The sequence below is a fragment of the Chiloscyllium punctatum genome, chromosome 26 (genome assembly GCF_047496795.1).
Source record: "Chiloscyllium punctatum isolate Juve2018m chromosome 26, sChiPun1.3, whole genome shotgun sequence".
In the NCBI taxonomy this organism is placed as follows: Eukaryota; Metazoa; Chordata; class Chondrichthyes; order Orectolobiformes; family Hemiscylliidae; genus Chiloscyllium; species Chiloscyllium punctatum.
In genome coordinates, this window is record NC_092764.1 from 63,122,311 (window position 1) to 63,145,559 (window position 23,249).

The window sequence follows — 23,249 nt, forward strand, 5'->3', positions numbered from 1 at the left end:
TGACTCTACAACCACTGCTGGCAGTGCATTCCACATTCCAACTCCCCCACACCCACCCCACTCTCTGAGTAAAGAACCTACATCTGATATCTTCCCTAAATCTTCCACCAATTACCTTAAAATTATGCCCCTTCATGATAGACATTCTACCATGGGAAAAACTCTCTGGCAATCCACTCTTTCTATGCCTCTGAACATCTCTATCAAGTCATCCTTCTTCGCTCCAATGAGAAAAACCCTAGCTCCTTTCTTCAGATGTCATGCCCTCCAGTCCAGGTAATGTCCTGGTAAATCTCCTCTGCACCTTTTTGAAAGCTTTCCAATCATGAGGCAACTAGAACTGAACACAACATTTCAGGGCTCTGTAGAGCTGCAGCATAACCTCGTAGCTCGAAAACTCAATCCCCCTGCTCATGAAAGCTAACACTCCATACACCTTCTTAACAACCCTATCAACCTGGGTGGCAAATTTGAGGGATCTATGGACATGGAACCCAATATCCTTCTGTTCCTCCACACTGCCAAGAATCATGCCTTCAATCCTGTATTCAGCATTCAAATTCAACTTTCCAATGAGAACAGCTTCACACTTTTCCAGGTCGAATGCCATCTGCCACTAATCAGCCCAGTCCTGCATCCTGTCAATATCCTGTTGCAACCTACAACAGCCCTCTGCACTCTCCACAACTCCACCAATCTTTGTGTCATCAACAAACTTACTAAGCTATCTTTCCACTTCTTCATCTTACTCATTTATAAACATCACAAAGAACAGAGGTCCCAGAACTGTTCCCAGCAGAACACCACTGTTCACCAAGCTCCAGGTGAATACTTTCCATCAACCATCACTCTCTGTCTTCTATGGGCCAGCCAATTCTGTATTCAGACAGACAGTTTCCCTGTATCCCATGCCTCCTTACTTTCTGTATGAGCCTACCATGGGGAATCTTATCAAATGCCTTACTGAAATCCATGTACACCACATCCACTGCTCTACCTTCATCAACGTGTTTTGTCATATCGTCAAAGAATTCAATAAAGTTTGTGAGGCATGACCTGCCCCTCACAAACCATGCTGACTATCTCTATTCAAACTATTCAGAAACAGTACCCAGTGAAAAAGTAAATTTGAGAAACAACTGTTCACCAAGAATTCAAAGATCGACAGATTCTGTTACTGTTGAGGATAAAAGTCACTAAACTCTGATTTCAGGTTAAGAAGTAACACCCCAAGGTGTCTAAGGCCACATCAACATTATTCTCACTGCCTTTACCACTGTCTATTTTGAACTTCCTCCCTCTGTGTATGTGTGCGTCTGTTCATTTTAATCATTGGTTCTTGAATCAAGTGAGTCATAAAAGTCCCTTTTCATTTAAGAAAGGCTTGAAAATGGGCTCTTGCATTGTGTAGTGAACTTGGTTGAAGTTGAAAGATCATCACTGTAAGCTGAACAAAATAAATAAAATGTTTTTGCAGCTGACTAATAGGAGTGAGAAAACAGGGAGCTGGTTCCCTTCACACAACTCGTTATAAAAAGTTCAAAAACTGAATAAAAAATTGGAAAAGTACATTTATCCTCCTGAATCCTGAAACTTCCTCCAGTCAAAGTCCAATAAACTCTCCAGCAGCGAAGTCATTCAGTTTGGTGAAAGGTCTCCTCAGTGAGCAGGATATGACACGAGATTCTGTTCCTGACCTTCTTCCTTGGTGACAGGCTCAGGCTGAGGAAGGGAACAGACACGGCAGGAGGAGGGAATATTGTGAACTCTCTGAAAATGCGATCACCTTTCAGTGCAAAATCTCAGGCAAGCTCATTTCATCAAAGTTACAGATTAAACTCACACTGTCACTTTGCTGTTCGGTACTACCTATTGCCTTTACATTGCCTGATCCCTTTTCCAGGGTTCTGGTTTGTAAAAGCTATAACTTCCTCCATCTCAGTGTTGGCAAGCTCAAAGCCTTTGACTGTGGCCTTATTTTATCACACAACTTGATAAGTTGATGGAGGATTGAGGAAACAGGTCAAACAGTTGTATATTTTCATGTGTATACAAGGACAGTGAGTCTGATCATCATAAAATGTAAAATCAACTCACCTGGGTTACAGCCAACTCCCAGCTTTATACAACATATTACAACATTACTTACGACACAGACACTGTCTATTCTTCACCCAGTTCTTGACTCCATCCTTATATAATTCTAACCAGCAAAATGTTTTAATATTTTAGCCTGTGTTTTACAAATACTATTGAGACCTTACAATGGCATCAAAGTTTTGTTTGAGAACCCACTTTTGAAGGGCCTTGCAACATTTTATTACTCTAAAGGTGGTATGAAAAAAAAGTTGTTGTTGTTACTGATTATCAATTCCTGATAATGCAATTGGTGTGGGAGTTCCCTCAATTTTCCAGCAAAGTCACAGTATTGATTTTAAAAGTTTCTGAGAAGACTTCTCAGGTGTTGATTAATGCTTACTTTGTGATTATATTTGCAGCAATCGTTGGTGCTGAGTTTACAGTTTGTGGATACCTGAACAGTCACATTAATAAATTTCATCACTACATTGGCCCAGACCCATGTTCATTGAAAGTGTCTGTAAAGAAAACAGGCTTAGAAATAGAAGCTCATCTCATTGGGAATGGTTCATCTTCCTGGACACAAGATCCTGCAGCACCGACACCTGCAGCTTTATCAGAAATCTGCATCACCTGGAAAGGATCCGTTGGCCAACTCTACATAACCCGTGGTGATATTGGAAAGTCGTATCCAACTGCCATGTCCACTAGAGGGGAATGTTGTCAACATTTCACTCTCACCAATAGCAGTTCACACAAGAGTTCACCGTTGCTGAGAGACCTTATTTACATAAATCAGTCAGACTTCAGTCCAGCTCACATGGAAAATGCTTCTTATTTGGAATTTACTGGATCTGAAGGAGCATGGGGTGAGTAGAATAATAACTGACACATTGTGAATCATAGATATGTGACTCGATGACTCTATTTATCACAGATAAAGAATAAAATAGAAACATAGGCCCAGGCTTTCTCTGTTTCTCCTCCAACCACAGGAGGAGGAAAGTGTGAGTGGGGGGTGTGTGCTGCTCCCTGTCTTCAGAGATGTCCCCAGTCAATGGGGAGGGGGAGATGGGAGGCCTGGGCTATATTATGGAGCACCAGATGAGCACTAAAAACAACACCTGTATTCTGTAGATAATGTTAATTGTATGTCACAACACAATTAATTTCATGACCTGCTTAATGAAAAGGATCGATGGCTTTAAACCCAGATTGTGGAATATGCATTTCTTTAAGCTTGAGAGTATATTTCTCACAGGTAAACTTCTCCCAGTATTCCAGGAATATTAGTTCCTGTCCAGCTAGATTTGCCAATGTCTGTTCTAACCAGACTCAATTGTAATCTAATAAAACTGAAAGGTTTTTGGTAAATTAGATGATTGATAATAATCACAACAGATGTAAAGATTTCAGCTATTTATCAGGACCCATGTTGAGAGTTTAATGTTCCCGATGCTCTACCAGGACCACAAGTGATTTCCTTTCCCAGTCCCAAGCTTCCTTTCTCCTTTCCTTGTATTGTTCCTGTTTCTGATGCGGGACCTTTCACTCGGGAGAAAGATCTGGCTGGACATCACTGAGTTACCACGTCCATTCAGTTTCCCTCTCCCCAGATGCTGCAGGCCTGCTGGGTAGTTCCAACATTTCCTGTTAGTGTTTCACAATTTTAATTGTATTGTTCAGGACAGAGTTCAACACAAAGATGGAGATGTGTGTACACAAAGCCTTTTTTACATCAAGCTGCAATTTGCAAACACATGGACATAACATTTCAAAGTTTGACATACTTTCCTGATATTGAAATGTTGAGATTCCCTCTTCTTTCTACCGGTATCTTTCCTATTAGAATCCCCATTGGCTGATTGCATAAATCAGAAAAACAAATTGACTGACCTGACAAGGAAAGGACAATTGAAACTAAATGATGCTCGCTATGCAATGTTACTGACCAACAGAATCCTGGGCCAATGTGAGGGGAACATTTCAGTCGGGTAAGTGTGAACAACTTGAAGTTAAAAACAATGTTTAAAAGGTGATGTAGTGAAGGGGCTTAGTTCAAATGTTTTAATTCAAGTTCATCAACCCAGTAAAAATGAGCCTGCACACTGTATTCTGCCATTTCATTCAAACTGACACTTTTTGCACTGACTTGGAGGCTCTGTGGCCTGCATTGCTTTTTAGCAGCAGAGGGAGAGGCAGGCAGCGTGCCATTGTTGGGAGCACTGAGCAGTCAAGGGGCTGGACATGTTGTTGTACAGCACTGGGCTCTGTCAATCTCACACCGAGAGCTTGTGGCAGCAGCTTATGTGGCAACAATTTGCATGGGCTTCAAGCACATGGCTCTGTCTAAAGGTCAGAGGGACCAGTCCTTAGTGGAGTGAAGGGGACTATGTGTCAAGGAGCTCATCTAATCCCAGTCCAGGGGCTTGGCCACAGTCTCCCAGAATGTGGGGATCCATGCAGTCCAGGGACCAGGCCAGGAACAGCCCTGAGGTAAAGTTCAAGCAGGTTGGAGATCACAGGTATATCAGCTGGGGTGCTGTGGGGACACCTGTCTTTGGGCTGGCTCTCATTCGAGGCTGGCCTGCCCAAGTTACTCTGGGGACTCGGACATGGTCCGAGCTGGAGGTTTGGGTATTAATGGGCAGGGGCTTTTCAGGGTCCTTTCCATGGACTCCTGGGGAAAGCAGGAATCTCAGGTCTGAGGATCAGGTTCATTGGATTGGGTTGATGAGGGAATGGTGGGAGTGAAAGGAGGAAATTCAAAATGGAAGGCTGGAATTTCTTGAAGCATGGAATGGGATGGAAAGCTAAGGGAGGGATGGTTTTCACAAGGTGCTACTACTTTAGCCACAACATGGAGGAGGTGTATGGCCAACGAGGGCATCGCAATTCACAGAACCATGGGCTCTGAGGGTAAAGTGGGAACGTTGATGGTTCTATAAAGGGGAAGGATAGAAACGGTGGAGACTGACAGGTCACTGAAGGTGCAAGGACAGCAACAGGAAAGGGAGCATGGAGCAAAGGGAAGATCATCATTCATCTCGATAAAGACTGCTCATCACTCACAAGGACACTCAACTGAAATCGTCAGATATGAGTATTGTATCATTAACATCACGGTGAAGCACTCTGGGAAGGGTGTCCCTCAGTCAGCATCATGGTGAAGCAGTCTGGGAAGGGTGTCCCACAGTCAGCATCACGGTGAAGCAGTTTGGGAAGGGTGTCCCACAGTCAGCATCACGGTGAAGCAGTTTCGGAAGGGTGTCTCACAGTCAGCATTACGATGAAGCAGTTTGGGAAGGGTGTCCCACAGTCAGCATCATAGTGAAGCACTCTGGGAAGGGTGTCCCACAGTCAGCATCATAGTGAGGCACTCTGGGAAGGGTGTCCCACACTCAGCAACATAGTGAGGCACTCTGGGAAGGGTGTCCCACAGTCAGCATCATAGTGAGGCACTCTGGGAAGGGTGTCCCACAGTCAGCAGCACAGTGAGGCACTCTGGGAAGGGTGTTCCACAGTCAGCATCATAGTGAGGCACTCTGGGAAGGGTGTTCCACAGTCAGCATCATAGTGAGGCACTCTGGGAAGGGTGTCCCACAGTCAGCATCATAGTGAGGCACTCTGGGAAGGGTGTCCCACAGTCAGCATCATAGTGAGGCCCTCTGGGAAGGGTGTCCCACACTCAGCATCATAGTGAGGCACTCTGGGAAGGGTGTCCCACAGTCAGCATCATAGTGAGGCACTCTGGGAAGGGTGTCCCACACTCAGCATCACAGTGAGGCACTCTGGGAAGGGTGTCCCACAGTCAGCATCACAGTGAGGCACTCTGGGAAGGGTGTCCCACAGTCAGCATCACAGTGAGGCACTCTGGGAAGGGTGTCCCACAGTCAGCAGCACAGTGAGGCACTCTGGGAAGGGTGTTCCACAGTCAGCATCATAGTGAGGCACTCTGGGAATGGTGTCCCACAGTCAGCATCATAGTGAGGCACTCTGGGAAGGGTGTCCCACAGTCAGCATCATAGTGAGGCACTCTGGGAAGGGTGTCCCACAGTCAGCATCATAGTGAGGCCCTCTGGGAAGGGTGTCCCACACTCAGCATCATAGTGAAGCACTCTGGGAAGGGTGTCCCACAGTCAGCATCATAGTGAGGCACTCTGGGAAGGGTGTCCCACAGTCAGCATCATAGTGAGGCACTCTGGGAAGATTCAAATAGTCATGTGGGGCAAGAAGAAGCAGTTGATTTACTGAATACAGTTGGGTGAGCGTTTAGTTTATTTTTATCACTTAACGTCTTTATTTTGGGTTTATAGTTTACAAGTGCAATAGTGCTGTGGCCCAGAGAAGAAGAACCTGGAAAAAATCAGCGTTATTGATTTTACAGACAATCTGAGGGTCTAATTAAGCAGAAAGTCATGGGAGTAGATCTCAATGCTGTGGTGTGCTCCTCCTGCTCTGTGGGGAAAGTGGGACCAGAACATGTGCAGGAAGTGGCTCCAGCTGCAGCTACTGGAAGGGAGCCTGGGTTTCAGAGCTGGAGTAGAGACTGGGGACACTGTGGAGCATCTGGGAGGCTGAGGGTATCGAGGATAACACGTACAGAGAGATGGTCACATCACAGGCTTAGACTCCAAAGTGAGAAAGTGAATAGTTGATCACCGGGCCGAGTCACAGAACGATGCAGCAAGTGCAGGAATCCCCTGTGGCTATCCCCCTGCAAAACAGATAGACCCACAATGGATCCTGCTGGGGGTAATGGCCTCTCAGAGGAACGTAGTGACTCTAAAATCTGTTGCACCGTGGTTGGCTCTGCTGTATTGGAGAGGAGGAACACTTTGGAGTGGAAGGGTGAACAGCCAATGGTTGTAGACTGCACAGATATCAACATCATGGGTTAAAAAATGGAATGGGGTCATACAAGCAGAATATTGGGATTCGATTTCAGATGTTTCGTCACCGTACTGGGTAACATCATCAGTGAGCCTTCAGGTGAAGCTTCATCCAGAGGTTCACTGATGATGTTACTTAGTACAGCGATGAAACATCTGAAAATGAACCTTCCAGCTCAGCGGGCAATCCTCCATCCAGAACCTCAATCTGAGTTACAAATCTTCTCAAAACTCACTAGAATGTGGGGAGTTAGGAAACAAGTTACAAAGGACATTGTCAAAGGCCGTGATCTCAGGATTGATCCCAATACCATGTGCAAGTCAGAGTAGAAATAGCAGGATACATCAGTTGAATATGTGGCTGGAGAGATGGTGTGAGGGGTAGGGTGTCAGATTACTGGGGCATTGGAGAATTCTGGGGGCGGTGGGACTTGTACAGTCTGGATGGTGTACACTTGTGCTGGACTGTTACTGATGTCCTGCTGGGATTATTTCCCAGTCTGGTTGGGGAGGATTCAAACTGAAATAGCAGGGGGATGGGAACCTATCCAGGGAGACAGAGAGGGAAACCAGGACAAAAACAAATGATAGAACAGACAAAAAGGGAAAAGGAGGGAGAGGAACATTTGCTGGTTAAAGAGCAATTTACACAATAGTAATGAAGGATAATGGCTCCAATGAAATGGAATCTGTATGGGTGGAGCTTACAAACACCTAGGGACATAAAACGATAGTGGGAGTTGTCTATACCACAACAATGTCATGGTAAAGTCGGCATTAAACAGGAAGTCATGGAAACAGGAAATAAAGGTACATGGTAAATAAGGGTAACTTTAATCTGAAGATGGATTGGGCAAATCAAGTCAGTAACAATGCTGTAGGAAGAGGAATTCCAGTGTGTTTACGAGATGATTTTCTAGATCAATGTGTTGATGAACGAAATAGAGAATAGGGCATCCTCGACTGAGTATTGTGGAATGAGGAAGGAATAATTGGAAGTGATAATGTCAGAGGCCCCTTGGGAAAGAGTGATCATAACATGATAGAATTCCTCACTCAGATGGAGAGTAACGGAGCTGATTCTGAGACTCAGGTCCTGAATCTAAATAAAGGAAACAGTGATAGTATGAAGCATGTGCTGTCTATGATCAAATTGGGGAATGTTACCTAAAGTAATGATGGTGTACAGGCAATGGCAAACATTTACAGAACACTGAGGAACTGCAACAATTTCCATTCCTGCCTGGAAATGCAATAAAATGGTGGCCTGAATGGTGACCTGACCATGGCTCCCAAAGGAAATTATAGATATCATTCGATCCAAAGAACAGACATAAAGTAAACAGCCGACCTGAGGATTGGGAGCCCAGTTTAGAATTTAACAAAGGAGGACAAAAGGATTGATAAAGAGAGGGAACACAGAATATGAGAGTAAGCTAGTGGGAAAGATACAAACTGAATGTAGAAGCTTGTGGAGATATTGCCGAGAGAAAGATGATTGAAGACAAATTTATATCAGTTACAATCAGAAAGAGGGAAGTTATAATGGGGCACAAAGAGATGGCAGACCATTTAAATACAGAGTTTGGTCTGATTTTCATAAATAACATTTGAAATATGTTGAGGGAATCAGGATCTAGTGAGAGGGAGGAACTGAAGGAAAACAATTAGAGAAACTGATGGGATTGAAGATAAATAACTGCCCAGGGCCTGACAATCTCCATCCGAGAGTAATTAAGGAAGTGGCCTGAGAAATAGTGGATGCATTGGTGGGCATCTTTCAGAATTCTCTCGACTCTGGAACAGTTCCAATGGATGGGAGGGTTATTAATTTAACCCAGTATATTACAAAGAGAGCAAACAGGGATTTATAGAGGAGGGAGCCTAACAGCAGGATTTAGCAAAATGCTAGAGTCCATTTGGAAAGATTTAATAACAGTGCATTAGAAAGCAGTGAGATGACTGGACTGAGTCATTGTAGATGAAGGAAAGGGAAGCCGTGCTTGGCAAATCCAGTGGAAGGTTTTGAGAATCTTACTAGAAAAGTTATTAAGGGGCTATCCAGTGGATGAGGTCTACTTGGATTTCCAGAAGGCTTTTGGTTCGCTCTCACAGAAGAGGTTAATGTGAAATTAAAGTGTGTGGGTTTGGTGGTCGTGCACTGTCATCGATAGAGAGCTGGTTGTCAGACAAGAAACAAGGAGCAGGAATCAATCGGTCTTTTTCTAAGTGACAGGCGGTAAGTAGTGGGGTACCACATGGAGTGATGCTTGGGTCCCAGTTATTCACAATATATATTCATGATGTAGATGAGGGGACAAACAGCCATGATCATACTGAATGGTAGATCAAGCTCAAAGGGCCGAATGGCCTACTCTGCTCCTATTCTTCATGTTTCTATGAAACCTTACCATTTTCAATTCAAATTACACTGAACAAGAAAACAAAATGACTGCCACCAAATGGTTTTCACTTTGGGGATGAAGTTTAATTCTTTGATTGTGTTGCCCTGCCAGGGGCAATTGTGTTCATCGTAAATGCACTGATTCAGTAAGGGCACCCATCTGGAATCCAATTACAATTCAGCTCAATCTTCTTGCAAGAACGAGCATGAAATATTACTGAAAAACCACCCAACACCAAGTTATAGCCAAACAGATTTATTTGGAAGTCTGAGCTTTCAGAGCACTGATCCTTCATCAGATATAACCTGGTGTTGTGTGATTTTTAACTTTGTCCACCCCAGTCCAACACTAACACCCCCCACTTCATGATCATAGAGCAGTACATCACAGGAATAGGCCCTTCGGCCCACAGTGTTTTGCCAAACATGAAGCCAAATTAAACTAATCCCTTCCTGCCTTTCCTTGTGCTATTTCCCTCCATTCCTTGCCTATTCATGTGCTTATCTAAAAGTCTCTGAAATTCCCCATGGATCTGCCTCCACCCCCACCCCTGGCAGCATGTTCCAGACTCCTCCCACTCTCTGTGAAAAATACATGACTCTCACATCTCCTTTCAACTTTCCCCTTCTCACCTTATAACCATGCCCATGAGTATTAGACATTTCAACTCTGAGGAAAAAGATTCTGAATGATACTGTATCTATGCATCTCACCATTTTATAGACTTCCATCGAGTCTCCCCTCAGCCTCTGCTGCTCCAGAGAAAACAACCTGAGTATGTCTACTCTCTCCCTCTCGCTCATACCCTCTACCCCAGGCAGCATCCTGATAAACCTCTTCTGCACCCTGTCCAAAGCCTCCATTATTGCCATCCTGTAATGTGCTGACCAGAATTGAATGCAGCACTCTAAATGTGGCTGAATCAAAGTCTTGGAAAGTTGCAACTTGACGTCCCGAATCTTGTATTCACTCCATGAGCAATAAAGACAAGCATGGTCATTTGCTTTCTTTACCACCCGAGCTACTTGCGTGGCCACTTTGAGGGAGCTATGGACTTCAACCCCAAGATCCTTCTCTGCATCAATGCTGTTTAGGGTCTTGCTGTTAACCATATACTTTTCCTTAACATCTGATCACCCAAAGTACATCACCTCACACTTACCCAGATTCAACTCCATTGACCATTGGTCCGCTCATATCTGTGACCGATCGATCTCCCACTGTATCCTGTGACAACCTTCTCCCACACCTGCACTGATCTTTGTGACATAACAAAAACCATTTGAATAACTGCTGGGTGACTGGCTGCCTTCTGCCCCAAGGCCAAATGATTGCCCTGCAGAAGAACTGAAGCAGTTAATTGCAGGAAAGTTGTGTCTTCAAACAGACAGCCAAATGTAAATGTAACAGGAACAGGGAAGCTACTTTTGATAAGAATTCAGTCTGCACAGTAGTCAGTATTGTGGATGGAAGAATCTAAAGGATCATCAATGATGGAAACTTGAAGGACTGGAAAAGCATTAAGATTTCATCTTCAGGATTCTTCAGTAGCAGAAGAGCAATATAGCACAGACATGGAATCCTGAACCTCCAGAGAGAGACATTGTTGGTTGGAGTCGGTGCTAAATTCCATCATTAATCGGGTCACAGTGAAGTTGGGTTGTGAGGCTGAACTTGCTTACTTGAGGGGACTTATTTTGGTCGCTGCATGCTGTAAAGTTTAAGGAATTATTTCACTATTTGATTGTGATATTTCTGAATCAGTTGCTGAATTAAAGTGAGCTTGTGGTGATTTACCCACAACATCGTGGTGTAAACTTCAAGCCCAGCCTGCTTTGTACTCTGGCTCTCCTGTACAAAGGGCAGCCCTTGCTCTGACTGCAGGAACTGAGAGATTATACCATCAAAGCCTACCTTCAAAGGTTGTCCTGCACTTTCCACTAGACCATTGGACAGTGGATGGTATGGGGCTGTCCCTTCCTGCCTAATGCCACTCAGCTTTGGGAAATAATGGGCCATTGTCTGTGACCAACATTCCCTTGAGTCCATGCATTGTGGAGGATGCTTGCACCTTTCCAATCGTTTTCCCCGTGTTGAACAAATGGATTCTGTGCATATCCAACCACTTTAAATGAGCATCCACAATGACTGAAAACACGGAGTGTGTGAAAGGACTGGCGTTGTAGATGTGTGACTGAGTTCAGGGTTTACCCAGTCATTGGCACGAATGTTGGGGAGCTGCTGGTGGTAATTTGTGTCCTCGTTGGCACTCTGGGCACTGCCCCACCAATGCAGCTATGTCATCATCCAATCCTGGCCAGCAGATGTAACTTCTCACTAACATCTTCATTTTGGAATCCCCTGGATGACCCCAGTGGGGTTAAGCCAGTATCTGTCAATGACCTTTACTCTGGACAATCACTCTTACTCTCCATAACAATATGCCACCCTTTATGGTGATCTGGTCTCACTGAGTCCAGAAAGGTTTCAATTCTGGTGATGGTTTCTTTCCTCTGTCACCACCAGCTGTGTTTGTTTTGCCAGGACGGGATGTTTTTGTGGCAACAATCTGATATTTTCAGTGGTGATCAGAAGGGTGTCCAGAAAGTTTAAAACCAGAACAGACTCTTCTTGTGATGGAACCACTGGCCAGTGGCAGGTGCCTCAATGTATCTGCATTTCCCACTTGGCCTCCTGGACAGGGTTCTAACTTGTCACTGTCTGCCTCAGAATAAGAGCCCACCACTGTATTCATCCTGAAGGTCTGGGCGGCATGGCCCAGTCCTCTTTAAGTAGCCCTAGCAGGGGATTGTGGTCTGTTCCTATTACAAATGTACACACGGAAAGGTACAGGTGGAACTTTCTCACATCAAAGGTGACCACAAAACCTTCCTTCTCTATCTGGGCGTATCTTCGTTCAGCATTAGCCAAAATCCAGGAAGCATGCACTATCGGGCGTTCCTCTCCATTGGCCCTCCAGTGAGCCCAACCCTACCCTGATACCCCACAGGGAGGTATCACACATCAGCACCATATCTCGCTTGGGACTGCAGTGAGCAAATACCTGAGACAATGACAGCTGCTTCTCTACTTCCCTAAAGGCTACATCTGAGCTCCAAGGCCATTCCCAAGGCTGACCCTTTTTCAATAGAAGATGGAAGGATGCCAGAATGGAGGCCAGGTTGTGGATGAACGTTCTGTAATAATCCACCAACCCAAGGAAAGGTTTATGCTCCGGTACAGATGAAGGAGCCTCGGGATCTTTTTTCAATGAATCTCAACCAGTTCTGTCCTATCAAGCTTGGGTCTGGGAATTTTACTACAATCAGTGGGAACTGAACCAGCTCCTTCTCAGAAAAGGCTGGAACTGAAGTTGTACCCTTAATGTGGAAAGGGTCCCCAGTACAGGCTCTCAGCCTGGCCGAGATCTTACACAGACTTCAGGGGTAGAGTCCAGAGGGAATTTTGGTAAAGACTGGTTCCACAATCAGTGACATAACCGCGCTGGTACGGACCTCCATTGGAACTGGGTGACCGTTTAACCAAACCTTTATTTTGATTGGTTCTGATTTGGAGATGATGGAGCATTTTAACTGTCCCTAACCAGCTGTCGGTGAACTTTCCAGTGTGTGCACTCTCCTGGATAACGGCCTGTGAGTTCTTATTCAATTCAGGCCAAGTGGGACCCCTTTGCCATCTCGGGTCCACATACTGGCTGTGACTACAATGGTCTACCAGGCCGGATCAAGGAGAAAACGTCAACTGGTTGTCCGAGGCCTGGCTTTGTTTTGGGGTATTGCTGTGGGCTGTCCAAGGGTCCCTCTGTTCAGGATATGTCCTGAGTGAGGCTGTGCAATGGCCTTCCCTCATGTGGTGTTCCCAAGCTCAGTCGACCTGGTGAGGCTGTCCACTTCCACCAACATACCCTGTAACTCAAGCTCCACTTGCTGCATTTTCTAACCACAAAGCCAGTTGTAGTGCCTGTTTGAAGTCCTGTTGGGCTTCAGTGAGTCAGTGCTTTTGCATGGTCACCTCATAAAGCCCACACACCAAACGCTGTCTCAGCATCTCACTGAGGGTTAAACCAAAATCATATTCCTCTTAACCAAATCTCTGATACGGATTTCCCTGAAAGGTTCTCAAACTGTTGAGTAATACCGATGGTGTCTCAGAATGAGAGCAGGCTTGGGTCTGTAACAAACCTTGACTAAATCCATCAACTCTTGAAATGTTTTTGTGTCCGGTGCTGCAAGGAAACTCAGGCTCCTAATAACCAAAAAGGTTGTCAGGCCACACGCTGTCAGTAGAATTACTCATTGCTTGTTATCTGCTCGAATGTCATTTGCCGGAAAAAATCCTGCATTTTTCCACATTCTGGGCCCAGTCTTCGACGGCAGGGTTGAATGAGTCAAGCTTCCCAAATAGCAGCACAATGTCAGAAATGTTGAGCCCAACTCAAAGACACCTGTTGCAAGTGGATCTCTTCAGGAATGTGCTTTTTTCTCATCATTACAGAAATAACTCACTGAAAGCTGGTATTCCATCACCAAGTCACCCTTGATTGACACCAACGTAGTCAATAACACTGACCCAGCTAGCTCAGAGCTGGCTCCTGGAGGGAGCAGAACTCCTGCCACTCCAGTTTGTATCTGTCAGCCAGGGCTCCCTGATTGGACCAGGTTAACAGCCCCGATCAGGGAACTCATATTCTCTGAGATCTACCTGGCTGACCTTGTGTCAGTCACGACAGTGTTCAGTAACTGCACCTCACACTGGGTAAGCCACTGAGCCACTGCCTTCAGGAAGTCTGACAATACTCTTGTCTCCCAGTTTAATCTTACCTCATGGTTCTTCAGATTCATCTGAGAAGGAACTGAGAAGAGACTGATGCCCCCATTGAAGCTGCTATGTTTGATGTGGTGGTGATGTGGTTTCTTTGGGGATGAACAGAAACTCAGATCAGACACCTTAGTAATTATTACAGTATGTTTATGATCACACTGAGCACGGCAGTAAGGTATCAGAGCAGCATCACTCTCTACATCTTCATCAAACTCACTGCATGGAAAGGTTTGGCCTCATCCTAAACATTTTCTCACACGGATCCCTGCCATTGTCCCTCTGAAATCTGTAAATGTCCCGGGACAGAAAATGGTGGTGAATTTGGACAGAAACGTACAGAGGAAATAGAAACATTTTGTGGAAGGATTTGATTCAAACTGTGAGGCATTTCATTTGAAATTAAAGCAGCAAAATCTATTGAAGGTCAACTTACAGCATGGTTGTGTCAAACTAATTTACATATTTCCATTTAAAACAAATGTAAATGATTGGTCCCTCAGCACACACAGTGATGACATCATGATAAAGGCTGATGGGTTCTGATGAAGAGTCACTGGACTCGGAACATTCATTCTGCTTTCTCCCCACAGATACCAGACCTGCTGAGTTTCACCAGCAATTACTGTTTTTGTTTCATGACAGAGACTGAACTGTAATAAATAAGTTAATATTGACCCTAATGTGTGAATCCCTGTTTCTTATCCAGTCCAGTGCTAACTGTCTGTGCATTTTCCAGCCTGGAGTCTGATCTACGTAAGGTCCTGATGGATATGGATTTTCCAATGGACAGTGAAACCTTTGTACTTCCAAATGTTAAGGCTGCTGTGATCAAAGTGGATATGAATGCTTCTGAGTTTAAGGTTACTGTCAATTTCTCATGGGTAAGTGTTTTCACAATGCAGTAATTAATAAGATTAGATTAGATTACATTACAGTGTGGAAACAGGCCCTTCAGCACAACAAGTTCACACCGACCCGCCGAAGCGCAACCCACCCATACCCCTACATTTACACCTTACCTAACACTACGGGCAATTTAGCATGGCCAATTCACCTGACCTGCACATCTTTGGACTGTGGGAGGAAACCGGAGCATCCGGAGGAAACCCACGCAGACACGGGGAGAATGTGCAAACTCCACACAGTCAGTCGCCTGAGGTGGGAATCGAACCCTGGGTCTCAGTCGCTGTGAGGCAGCAGTGCGAACCACTGTGCCACCGTGCCGCCCAATAAGGGATGGTAATGAAATGTGACAGTGTCTGACTTGATAATATTTGAGTATTAAATACCCCCCAAAGTAAGGATCACACAAATATTTAACTGCAACAGTTCAATAGAATCAGATCATTTCTAACTGGATAATCTGAACAATGACCAAGGGGGAAAGTCCCAGCTTTGTAGTGTTGCTTGTGATGAGACTACATGGGCCCTGTGCCCCCCTGGAGATGGGTGCTGTGGTGCCAGCTGTTTCCAGTATACCCCACATGGTACAGCCTCTTGAGAAGGTGCCCCCTGACCCCTGTGTGTTACAGGAATCAGGTGATGAGCTGCTATCCTGGTTTTACACAGCAGCCTCCCTGCCTGATGTAATACTGAATTCCCCAACTTGGACCACCCAGGGCCAAGCACCAAACATGTGCATCACAGAATCTTTATTCAGGAACATAGCCAGTGACGTGGACAAATGGGAACTGACCATCGTTGTGCAGTGCCCGAGTGCCTGTCCTGGTGTTCCTGTGCAGCTTTACCCCGTTGGTTACTGCATGGTTAGTGGAAGGCAGCTGACCTCCAATGGGGGAGACTGCAGGTGGCTTTTGCAGGATTTCCTGGGGAAACCCTGGGCCTGTCTTCAGACTGAACCATCTCCCAACAGACAGCAGCTGTCTGGACTGACAGGGTAAGGGACAGCAGCAAGGGGACTGGTGGAGTGGCCACAGTGAGAGCACAAATGCTGTCGCCCTGAGAGAGGGCAGCAGGTTGATGCTCCATGGTGCCTCTGCCAGTCCCCCAGGCAGCATCCCCAGATCCCTAGTGATCTGTTGGAGGATGAGCTGCTGGCCTGCTCCAAGACCCTGCAAACCCCTTTGCCCACTGGGATCCACAGTCATGTTCACAGCAGGTCTGAGCCTGCATGGGACCAAGCACAACCTCAGTCTGAACTCACACTGCAGCATTGAGGGGTTTCTTGGCTTCTGTCTGTGCTTCAGCAGTGGCTGAGACAGTGAGTACAGATACTGGATCACTGCCCTGTCAGCTGCTGCACTCAAGGAGCTGGTTCCCACTGGCCCAGGGGGAAATGATGGGATCCAAGCTCTGTACAGTGCCCTCTGTCACATTGGGACTGAGCTTCACCGTGCCCTTTGATAGGCTGTCTGACATGGCCTGCTAATGTACCAAGCATCTCAGTGTGTATTCCCATCAACCTCCTTCTGTAGGCCTCCCATTAATGTCCCCATCTGTGTTCCCTGCAGCAGAACCTGCCCTCCATGGAGTTGGCACACGAGGTACCCATTTCCCCTGGCAGCTCACCTGTGAGATCAAGTTACAATGCCTCACCAGTGACCTGGGTTTGAACTTCCACCTCCTCACGGCTGTGAGCAGGTCCCCAGCCGGCAGTTCCTGGGAATCTGAAAGCAGCCAATCAGAACGGGAGGGTTGGGATGTTGGAGGGAGAGGCAGAGGAAAGCACCAGATCCGTGGTCCCACAGTCTGCAGCTTTCATTTGATTCCCCATCTCAGGGTAAGAGTGAGGAGGGGATTGAGAGCAGCAGAGGCAGTGACTCACCGTCATCCTTAATGTCCCCCATGAAGCCATGGGCTCTGTTCCAGCTGTCCCCATGATTCTCAGCATATTCCCAGAGGTCCCTCTGTGAAGGAAATGGTCCTGTCCCCACTGATTCTGTCGGCCCTGTAGCTATTATGGAGAACTTTCACCTGTAAAATGTGATTGAGTCTGTTGTAGTGTGTTGGGGTGATGACTCACAGCGGGGAGTGGGAGCAGCAAGAGTTGGTCTGTGTGTGTGTGTGTGTGTGTGTGTGAATTTGTGTGTATGTGTGTGTCTATGTGTGTGTGTGTCTCCGTGTGTGTTTGTGTGCATGTGTGTGTACTTGTGTGTGTCTGTGTGTGTGTGTGTTTGTGTGCATGTGTGTGTATTTGTGTGTGTCTGTGTGTGTATCTCTGTGCGCGTGTATGTGTGTGTATGTATATCTGTGTGCGTGTGCGTGTATGGCTCTGTGTGTGTCTGTGTGTATGTGTGTCTCTGTGTGTCTGTGTGTGTTTGTGTGAGTGTGTGTGTGTTTGTGTGTGTGTCTATGTGTATGTGTGTGTGTGTGTGTGTCTCTGTGCATGTGTACGTGTGTGTCTGTGTGTGCGTGTGTGTGTATGTGTGTGTGTGTGTGTATATTTAACATGAGCACTGAGTGTCGATGAGTGCTGCCAGTGAGTGAGAAGGGCTTGGTGTATTGAGTGGTTAAGAATATGTGGTACAGTTGGTGGGACGTCCCAATGGATGGTGCATGCACTCACCTTTCCCACACATCTGAGACTATTCACTATTTTGTAGCAGGGCCAGGCATTGGAGGTGTCATCTCCCTTGCAATCTGTCCTGACTCCATTTCCAAGCTCTTACATGAGGGCCTTCAGTCTGCCCACAGCTACAAGGTGCCTCCTCCCTAAATCCATTACAAAATGGAGCTCTCTCCTTTGCCTGGTGTCTGCTTCCTTGACCTTCCTATTCCAACATGGAATTTGTGCTCCCAACACGGGCAATATACTTCCAAAACTCAAAATGGCTGCTGTAATCTATCTGCCCAGGCACAGCTCCCTCTGCAATACAATTGTTACTCTATGTAACTTCACTGGACTTCAAAGATTTGATAATTTCATTGATTAAATTTTGGGAATGAAATAGATCTGTCAGTCTGAGAGAATCACCTAAAGCACAATGTTTCTTTCCCCATTCGTTCCTGCATCACTTGCAGTAAGATAAATCAGCCCATTCTTCTGTTGTCAGAGTGAACTGAAGGCTGTTGCTGACAAGGTGACAAACTGCTTCCCCTTTACTCCTGGGTTTTTCTGCTACACAATGAGTTTGGGGTTTGAGACAGACTGGTTGTGGAGAAGACAAGTGAAAGCCTATCTCTGTCCTATTCTTCACATTAACACAGTTCATGAGGCTGGATACAAAATATTCAGATACATGGTGACCTCACACCAACATCTGACCACCAACACCAACACCAACATTCATGTAAGCTCTTCAGGATTCCTGAAGAAGGGCTTATGCCTGAAACGTTGATTCTCCTATTCCTTGGATGCTGCCTGACCTGCTGTGCTTTCCAGCAACACATTTTCACCACTGTATTTATACCCAGTGATGTGCAGCTCTGTGACATCTCAGCAAGCTTGCTCCAGGGTCCTATTACCCTGACACAACACTGGGTTATACAGAAAGCTCAATGATTGGAGATTTGCTGCAAAGGTCATTTGGACCCCCTCATTTCAGATACTTCTGCCCATTTTCAGGGATGATGTGGAGGTGCCAGTGTTGAACTGGGATGTACAAAGTTAAAAATCACACAACACCAGGGTATAGTCCAACAGGTTTATTTGGAAGTACAAGCTTTCAGAGCACTACCCCTGATGAAGGATCAACGCTCCGAAAGCTTATACTTTCAAATAAACCTGTTGCACTATAACCTGCCAGTAACAGGGAAGTCTCCCATTTAGTTGCTGAGTTCCTGCTCATGCACTAAGCCTTCCCATTGTTCCTAAACACAGTCATTCCAAAATCACCTTTTGTCAGATTTTAGCTCAATCGTGTAACTTCCCTTTCAGAGCAACAGCCAACCTCTGACCCCTGGATCATGTGATGTTCTCCTATTGGTTGAACCAGGTGAATAGCCCCACTCAGGGAGCGCATATTCTCTGACAGCCAGTTGCCTGACCTTGTTCCAATCCCTGCACTTTCCTCAATGGGGATTGAGGGATGATTTGACAGAGAGGCAGAAGGTAGTGAGAAGATTGGAGAATGTGGACAGTGTGAAGCTACTGCCATTTCCTGATTGCACAAGTGTCAGGGAACAGGGATTTAAGGTTTTTGTAAAAGTTGCAGTGGGAGTGTGAGGAAGAATGTTTTTATATTGTGAGTGTTTGTGAAGTGGAATTCCTTATCTTCAAGAGTATGGGGGTGGAAAGGATCAATAATTTCAAAAGGAAATTTGATGGACACTTGAGAGCAATAAATTTGAATCCCACAGAGTAAATCAAGGGAAATGGGAGTGAGCAGACGAGACTAGACTCTCACAGCTCCCTTTACACACCTCTGTTTACACAACTCTCCCCCCTGTCCCTCCAATACTGTCACAGTGTCCTCTTCCCACCCACACTCTCACAGCTCTGGGAACACAGTGATTTTTGTCTAACGTTTGGGAGTCACTGATCCACACACTTTCCCTGTTCCCGATGCTCCAGCTGTCCTCTCCTCCTTTGCACCTTCAGGAAAGGATCCTCAGGGACAAGGGGTGGCCATTGCAGACACAGACACGTGACCAACCCTCCCATTATAGCAGGGGAAAGGTACACGGCCTGTCACAGTGTGACCCAGCAATGCATGAGCAGGCCCTTGGCCTCTTAAACATGTGATCCCATTGGCTGGTCTGCACTATGTCCCAGAAAGGGCCTCCCATACTGTCCCTGTGCTCTGTGTAACCTCACACTGCAGAGAGGGGAGGCCTTTTATCAGGACCACATCATCAATTGTCACTCTTCATCTGACCAGGAGGATGTAGAGGGGGTAAGGGGGTCTAGGGCCCAGACTCTCCACACACAGTGACCCAGCTGAGGTAATGACCAATCACTGCCTTCCCTGATGTCCTTGGGAGCTGCCCATTCACTGCCTGAGGCCTGGGGGGCCCTGACATGCTGTGGGACTGCCTCACAGCTACAGGAGCTCACTGTGTCCCCATGGCTCCTGGAGGTGATGGGGTCACTGGCAGAGGGGCTGAGGAGGCTCTGTGTGTACTTGGAGCACACTGAGAGAAGGCCCCGAGCCAGAAGGAGTCTCTTCTCCTCCGTTGTATGGGACACCTGCCCCATTGTGTGATGGGGAGATGGAGGAGCCCCTGGGAGAGACTCTCCAGCTATGTTGTTCCTCTCTCACCTGGTCACCCTGTGTGTGTGTATCCATCAAGTGACCTGCTGGATGTGGCTCTCCATGAGGGGCACTAACCCATCGATACAGGAAGCAAGACACACCCACGGCTGGGACAGGATAGCACCGATGGCCTGAATGGACTCCTCCATTTTCCATCCGTGGGGTTGTCAGCCCCTGGCAGCTCCCTCACCTCTCGCTGCGACTGCAGCAGGTTCCATGTTACTGACTGCAGAGGCCCCTCATCAGCCTGGGACTCAGCCTGGGCCTGGCCTCTACCAGACCTCTGTCTGTCAGTGGCTTCAGTCATCACAGTCTCCATCAGCTGCTCAGGAGAGGCAGTGATGTACTCACCAGCTTGTGACATTGTATCAGATAGTGAGCAGATAGCCACTGCCCGGAGACGGTCTGTGTTGGTGGGGGGGGGGGTGTGTCGGGGAATGATGTGATGCTGCATCCTCTGAAAGATCCTTCTTCTCCGAGTGGAATACAGCTCCCTGGTCTCAGCAGCTGACTGTCCTTCTGGAGCACGGAGTCCTGTCTGAGAAAACACAAACAGTCAGGGGGTAAGGGCTTCAGATCCCCTCCTCCCAGCCCTGCCCTGCCTGTTGTGAATCTCTGTGTGCCCAGTGGTGACACAGGAGCTCAATGCCCCCTCACTCTCTTTGCTGTTCCACCTCACGGGGGAAATGGACTGGAAATCAAACCCTGCTATTCCCAGAGTCATGACAAAAGTTAATGATTTTTACATCATATTCAAAACTGCCTCATTTACTTGTCTTTTTAGATCCAGGTTAACAGAAAACATGGACCAGGTTTTCATCCTAAACTATTTCCTTCAATTTATTCCTGGTACACGGGTGTCTCTGGCGAGGTCCGCACTTCTTGCCCGTTGGGAATTCCCTTTGAGAAGGTGGTGGTGAGCTGCCTTCCTGACCCACTGCTGTCCAACTGAGACTTTATCGCGATTGACACAACTGAGTGGCTTGCTCGGCCATTTCAGAGGGCAGTTGGAAATCAGCCAAGTGATTCTGATGAACAAGATCGCTCTGCTCACAGGATGAAAAGTTCTTTTGAGATGGTGCCAGGCCCTGTCTTTCAGTGAGGGGACACTGAGATTGGCACCTCATTACCCACTCCCACTTATCCATTCAGCATGTCCCTCACCCCCCCGGGTCCGATCACCATTGGGCCTTTTCCTTGTGTGGGAACAGCACCCGCTCCTAGTGCCAACACCAAGATGGGCCCCATCATTAAAAACAGAGGGTTCAGGGAGGCTCCAAGTCCATTAACTGCATTTTCTGTCTGATTCCCATTAAACATTCCTGAAAGATTGATGAACTGTGGAATGCTGGGATAGTCCAACAGGTTTATTTGGAAGCACTAACATTCTGAGGCGCTGCTCCTTCATCAGGTGGTTGTGGTGTATAAGATTGTAAGATACAAGATTAAGAGCAAAATTTTGTGATCTGTCTTATGATCCTACACCACAACCACCTGATGAAGGAGCAGCGCTCCGAAAGTTAGTGCTTCCAAATAAACCTGTTGGACTGTAACGAGGTGTTGTGGGATTTTGAACTTTGTCCACCACAGTCCAACACCAACTCCTCCAAATCATATCCCACATTCAGAGTGAAGGTTGGAGTGACAGATCATCAACTCCCTTCAAACCCACTCTCTGCCTCGTTCAACCTGTCACCATGGAATTATTAAACAACAAGGTTACATTGTCAGTGGCTTGTTCAGTAAAAGACGATGGAAACTATTTCAAACAATCTTATTATCATTGTGCAGGTGGGCCCTGATGGTCGGATGGAGGACACTGCTGTTCGGATTTTTTTGTCATTTGCATTACCCATGGCCAGGAACGGGAGGGCCGTTGTCACTCAGTTGAAGAACGAACCCTCCATCCAGGTAATGGAAGGAACCCACTCCCTCTGAATCTGGATTGATCTGGATTCCAGACTGTCAGTGTTTCTGTTTGTTATTCCCTTTGTGGATGAATCTGGGGATTATTCTCTCTTTATCTGGAACCTGCTGTGTCTCCAGTATTTCTGACATGGCTCCTCCTCACTTCAGCTAAAGGCAGGCTTTAATTCCTGGGCTTCACATGAACAAGATCTTACATTTACAATCATCATGACATCATCTGAGTATATCCGATCCACCCCATCTCCTTCGATATACCGCGAGAATAAATCTGTTTATTCACCAAACATCGAACTACAGGAGATTACGGTGACACAGTAACTCAGTGATTAGCTGCCGCACAGCGCCAGGGACCTGGGTTCGATTCCAGCTTCAGGCGACTGTCTGTGTGGGGCTTGTCCATTCTCCCCGTGTCTGCGTGGGTTTCCTCCGGGTGCTCCAGTTTCCTCCCACAGTTCAAAGATGTACAGGTTAGGTGAATTGGCCAAACTAAATTGCCCATAGTCTTCACGAATATTGAGGTTAGGTACAGTATTCAGGGAAAATGTAGAGTAATAGGGTAGGGGAATGGGTCTGGGTGGGGTACTCTTCGGGGGTCGGTGTGGACTGGTTAGTAAATGGGCTGTTTCTACACTGTAGGGATTCTATGATATTATTGATCCAGACCTGTGGATAGCAGTATGTCCACAATCAGGATGTTATTCAGTGTAAATGGCTGGGACAGGGGCCTCGATATTAATGGGGAAATGGGGAGGGTGCAGGGAGCCCAGCAGGGGGTGAAGGACCTGACCAAGTAGACAAACAGGAGGCTGGAAGAACACAGCAATCCCGGCAGCATCAGGAGGTGGAGAAGTCAATGCTTCAGGTCTAACCCTTCATCAGGACTGGATGTGGGGAAGGGGGAGAGGGGGAGCTGCAGATAGAGAGAGGGGAGGGGAGGGATGGGGAGA

The 23,249-nt window shown here is 46.6% G+C and overlaps 1 protein-coding gene across 1 annotated transcript in view; it reads left to right on the forward strand.

The window, feature by feature from the left end:
* The first annotated feature begins 2,846 nt into the window (after positions 1-2,846).
* The window catches only part of LOC140453127 (uncharacterized), a 91,804-nt gene continuing 71,401 nt past the window's right edge, over positions 2,847-23,249 (forward strand). The window contains exons 1-4 of the mRNA XM_072547537.1: positions 2,847-2,948; positions 3,929-4,073; positions 14,955-15,099; positions 22,165-22,284. Coding sequence (XP_072403638.1) covers positions 2,900-2,948; positions 3,929-4,073; positions 14,955-15,099; positions 22,165-22,284 — 459 coding nt within the window. The 5' untranslated portion in view covers positions 2,847-2,899. The remainder of the gene's footprint in view (positions 2,949-3,928; positions 4,074-14,954; positions 15,100-22,164; positions 22,285-23,249) is intronic.